Raw genomic sequence first — 5,575 nt, forward strand, 5'->3', positions numbered from 1 at the left:
GGAGTACATATGCTTATTATTGCTATAGACATATTTTTGTAGAGAAAATAGAAATATCTATTAATAGGTAAATTAGATAAAGTTATGAAGTTATAGTTCAAATTTAAATTTCTCCAACTTAGAAATTTGTTCGACATTTGTATATTCTTGTTACTACTATTTATAGGAATAAGATGACATTTTTTTATCTTATCTAGACAAGAGTTATATTAGGATGAAATTAAAACATAATTTTTTTTATTTGATTATTATCAACTTTAATTTGTTATTCTAGTTCTTTCTATTCTCTTTTAATTTTTTAATATTACTCGAAATCGATTGTTTAAATAAAATTAGGTTTTAATATTTGTTATAATTAATTGTTTTAATTACTTTTAATCTTTATGGGATGATAATCGGTCTCTTGACCACGATTATTACTTGTCGATTTGTGCTTTTGCAAGCATATATATATAAAATTCGTAACAGTATCACACAGTTAAACTCATATATTTATTGCTCGAAATACAAGTATAATACAAAATGGCAAATAAAAATCTGAAGATACCCAAAATCTAACGCCTAAAGAGAAAGATCAAGAAGACATCGTTACGGAAGGAGATTTGGATCCATTATAATGATATACCAACAAACCAATAAGAAACAAAACTTGTATCTCTCACTTGGACAATAACAACCCTATTAATCTAATAAGGTGGTGAATAATCACTACTCTAAAATAACCACAAAATTAAACATAATAATGAAAATCAAAACAATAATAAAAAAAAAGAAATAAAACACCATTGAACAAACAGAAGCCCAACAAACCCAATTTATCCTCCACTAATTCGACACTAATAATCAAACTAACATTCTGTCTTAAAACCCTAGTGTAACATTAGTGTAATTAAATAGCGAATTAATTTCATACTTTCTCTTATAATTATAAAGTGGAACCTAGTTTTAAATTCAATCACACATTTGAAAATGAGTTGGAAGCTTCTTATATTAAAGCATTAATCTTTATCATCCCACACTAATTATCTAATATTTTTATTTTTCATGTGAACTCACAATGTAATAATGAGTAGAAAATCGTGATCTCTATATATATATAATAAATTACTATAAAAAATGTGTATAATAAATTAATATATATTATACTATTTAATATATCGTCAAATCACATGATGGAAATATATATTTGCGAATATACATGCATTAAGGCAGAATCCAAGTTTATTGAATATATGACATTAATGTCAAGATTTTGGACTAGTTTACATTCGTAGCTAATTAAGTTCATCACAAGTGAACTACAATGTCTACTATATCTATCAAGTCAAGCCTTTATATATATAAATATATTTATACACACACATGATATATCATTACATCTCATCAATATAATGAACTGCCAGTTAAGCCCTCTGTACATAGTAATATTCGAGCATTGTCACTGAAAATACAAACCCAAATGGACCCCACATTGTTTCATTAATTAAAGTGATTGATGAAATCAAATCAAAGTTACTAAATTCATGCAACGAACCCTACAATTTGGTAACTGCATTATTTATTTTTTTAAAGGAAATTTGACATGGAATATTACATATATATGTACCAAGAAATAATACTAATAGTAACACACTTCATCTTATTCCTTCTTCTTCTGATAATTACGGTACTTACAAAATGGAAGAAAACAACCAGTGATCAACAACATCGCTACCTATATATATACATAGCTTAGCTATAATTTCATATATATAGCTTATGCTCAGTCATTTTCACCAAATCATCACCAACCCATTCGTTTGAATATATGTACCATAAATCAATCAAAAATCACATCTTTCCATCAAAATAAAAATGGGGTTTTTTTTTCATTATTATAATTATTTAAAAAAATTGAAGTCTAAGCCGTCAAATAATACGGTCACTCTTTTCAATATTTATATATTTTTATTGCATATGGACAAAACTGAAGTAGAGAGAGTTGTTTGATATGGCTTTATTATTAGTAGTAGTAGTCACTCACTTGTCAATATTGTAGGCCAAAATCCCAAAACTAATACTATGCAAAGAAAAAGAATTAATGATGAAATTGTATATGAAATTTTACTGACATGTACTATACATATATATATATATTTTGCTCCCACGTATATATTTGTGGTGGCGTTTTAACTTTCTGCAACAAAAAAGAGGACATATATATATCCACCACACCACCACTACCATATTTGTGTATTTATGTATATATAGTACTATATATATATCATACTCATACTACATGTATGGCATATCAACAATTTCCCTCGTGCATAATAATAATTTAAATAAGAAACAAAAAGCTTAGCTAATTACTATATTATTTTATATTATAAAAACCTATCAACTTTTTCAACAAACACATAAAATAATAACTTATTTCCATTTAATGACCAAATTTATCATTATATCTTAAACAAGTTATACTCAAAACATAAGATAAGATTGTAGTTAGTATATATATATATAGTTCTGATAAGAGTGACAAGTGCTTTTAATCTGAAACTCAATAAACCCCTCATTAATTTTTAAACCCTAACCCTAAATAATAAAAACCCACTTTTGAACTTCAAGTTCAATCTGACCAACCCATCATCAAGAAATTAAAGATTGTCAACACAAGATTAATATACTGAAAAAACATAAAAATTATCATAAAGGGGTAAAGAAACCAATATCAGAAATTAATAATAAGGTACCAAAATCAAAGAACAAGTTATACTATATGAGGGTTAGAACATGATCAGTAGAGCCCTATATATAACTCTAACTATATAACTATATATAACTAGCTTTTTTCGTTCACAAGTGAAGAGAAAGGTCAAGGTTTACGAGGTCATGATGATGGTGATGATGATGATGAGCAGGAGCAGCAGCGCCGCCATCGCCGGTGGTTGTGGGAGAGAGAGATTCCGGCGTAGAACCACCGTGAAAACCCAGAGGATATTGATCAGCATGATGAAAAGAGGAAGAACTCGATCCAAAATAGTGACTGCCGCCATGAACGGCCGAAGAGGGTATTGGGTTGTGACCGTGGCCGTGGCCGTAGTCGAGCCAATAACGGTCGAGAAGTACTCCTCCCGTCGGCGGTGGTCCCGAAGAGTGATCAACTTGAAGATGATGAGGTGATGATGAGTCGAGTTGCATACGAGCCAGTCGCTCGGCTGATAAGCTCCGTCCTCGAGCGGCGGCTCGTTCTCGCTTGTGAGCGTTTTGGTGGCCACCGAGAGCTTGAGAAGTGTAGAACTTGCGAGGACAGTATTGGCAATAGAAGAGACGGTGAGATGAGCCTCCTCCGCCGCCTCCGTTACCCATTTGAGCTTGGGACCTTCTGATGGGTTTAGAAGGAGAAGGGGAGGAGGAAGAGGGCGGTGGCTGGTTGAGGAAATCGTAGATGGCTGGGTCCGCCATTGTTGGAGTATAGGAGGAGCTCAAGAGTGTAAAACTGACCCAGAAAATTATCTCTCTCTCTGTATGTGTATTATATATATATATATATATATATTAGTAGTGAGGTTTAAATAGGTTTTTTTTTTTGTTGTCATAACCCTAAAACAAACTTTATCTACTATGTGATTGGTTGTGAGGTAAAATTACGGATCTGCCCCTAACAGATATTTTTTAAAAGCTGTACAGCTATATGTGTGTATATAGTAGGAGCTGTAAAAATATCACACTTTCGCTTGCATTTGCTCTTAATCAGTTTTTTGCTTGCATTACAAGTATAAGTATGTTATATTATTAATATTAATGATGCATTTTAATAATTACTAGGTTTCAAACATTTGACCAATTGGCATGTCTAGAAATAATTTTATTAGGCCAACTCTAATAAAATACTAAAATATCAAATTTGTTAAGAATATACACTGGGAGGCGTTTGGTTGGGAGGAATGAAAATATAGGAATAGGAATGGTAATGGGAATAGAAATAAAAATGGAATGGAATAAAATTTAAAATGCATAAAAGAAATTGATAAAAAAATAATTAAATTTTTTTCTTATTACATTGGAATGGTCATTCCTTTCTTTTTAAAATGGAATAGCCATTCCACCAAAATAGTGGAAAGAGCATTCCATTGGAATGCCATTTCAATACTGTAAAATGCAACCAAACAAAGGAATGGAATGAAAATTGTTTCCTTTCTATTCCATTCTATTTCATTACCTCCAACCAAACGCCAGATAAATTCATTCCAACCACGCACACTTTAAAATTTATTCTATATATATATAACATTCTCTATAATGTTCCACTAATATTAGTACATCAAATCATTCCTCCCGAACTTTGCTACGTACCAAATCATGTCCCGCCTAAACTTTTAAGGTCGTTAAAAATACCCTTTGAACTATTGATCAAATTATTGAATTTAAGTATTTTTGTCCAATTTTAGTAAAAGAATCTAACATGGATGAAAGTTCAGGGGGCATGATTTTATACATGACAAAGTTCGAGTGACATGACTTGGTAGATATCAAAGTCTGGAGAGTATGATTTAGTATATAAACAATCACTAAAATTGTAAAATTAGATGAAGTTAGATAAAAGTTATTAATTAAATTTAACAATTTTTCAATAGTTTAGGAGGAATTTTAACGGCCAGAAAAGTTTAGAGAGCGTGATTTAGTACATGTTAAAGTTTAATTAAGGGAAAAAAAATCCTAATTAGCTTTTTATATTTATAAGTAAATTTTATTAGTGTACACTATAGACTACACCAAATATATTTTTATTAGCTTTTAATATTTAAATAATATATTTATAAGTAAATTTTTTGTATACATATTATTTGTGTTTATTTTTAATTTAATAAAATAATATAATAATAAAAATTATAATTTTAGTGTAATTTTTAATGTTGTGATTAGAATAGAAAAAAAAATTTAGTTAAAAGTTTTATTATTATTGTGTTGATTTAATATCAAATTTGATATTTATTATTGGAGTTGCCCTAAGTAATTCTTAGCAATTAAACTAACTTTTAGTATTTTCGAATCATATTGACATTAAAGTGGAAGAGGAATTTCCTTTTTATGTTTTATTAATTTTAAATATCTAGTTTGATATTGCTTCAATTATTTACAAAATCCTATATATATTATATAGCTAGGGAAGGAGATTATTAGTACTAGTACAATCATGGAGTGATGGACTTTCTAAACTTCACTTTTATTAATTTTTTGTTCACTGAAAATCTTTGAGAAGAGATCACATGATGATATATGCATAGGCAATATAATACTAATTTTATATTCTATAGTATTTTGATATAAAATAAGACAATAATAATAAAGTTTCAACAAAATATATTTTTATTATTATTACAACTTTGGTGATACAGGATCAGTTGTTTATTTAGGTTCAATCCAATTAATGTTTTGTTTTATATATAACCATTTGTTACATAATATATAAAATGCATTATTTCAATATTTTTTAATTACAATATATAGAAACGATCGAGAAGAGACATGAATGTAAAGGTGAGAAGGGAATGGGAGGCATGGGATGGTATGAGATCTGATTAGACACGTG

The 5,575-nt window shown here is 29.1% G+C and overlaps 1 protein-coding gene across 1 annotated transcript; it reads right to left on the reverse strand.

Annotated features, from left to right (window-relative positions):
* Positions 1-2,685: 2,685 nt before the first annotated feature.
* Positions 2,686-3,519, reverse strand: LOC115700338 (zinc finger protein 6). Its single transcript, XM_030627907.2, has one exon. It carries the CDS (start codon positions 3,445-3,447, stop codon positions 2,839-2,841), a length of 609 nt encoding a protein of 202 aa, XP_030483767.2. The 5' UTR covers positions 3,448-3,519; the 3' UTR covers positions 2,686-2,838.
* Between the last annotated feature and the right edge of the window lie 2,056 nt (positions 3,520-5,575).

The sequence above is a fragment of the Cannabis sativa genome, chromosome 8 (genome assembly GCF_029168945.1).
Source record: "Cannabis sativa cultivar Pink pepper isolate KNU-18-1 chromosome 8, ASM2916894v1, whole genome shotgun sequence".
Lineage (NCBI taxonomy): Eukaryota > Viridiplantae > Streptophyta > Magnoliopsida > Rosales > Cannabaceae > Cannabis > Cannabis sativa.

Excerpts from the sequence above, each read along its gene's own strand:
- LOC115700338 (XM_030627907.2), bottom strand. The coding sequence starts at position 3,447 with ATGGCGGACCCAGCCATCTACGATTTCCTCAACCAGCCACCGCCCTCT.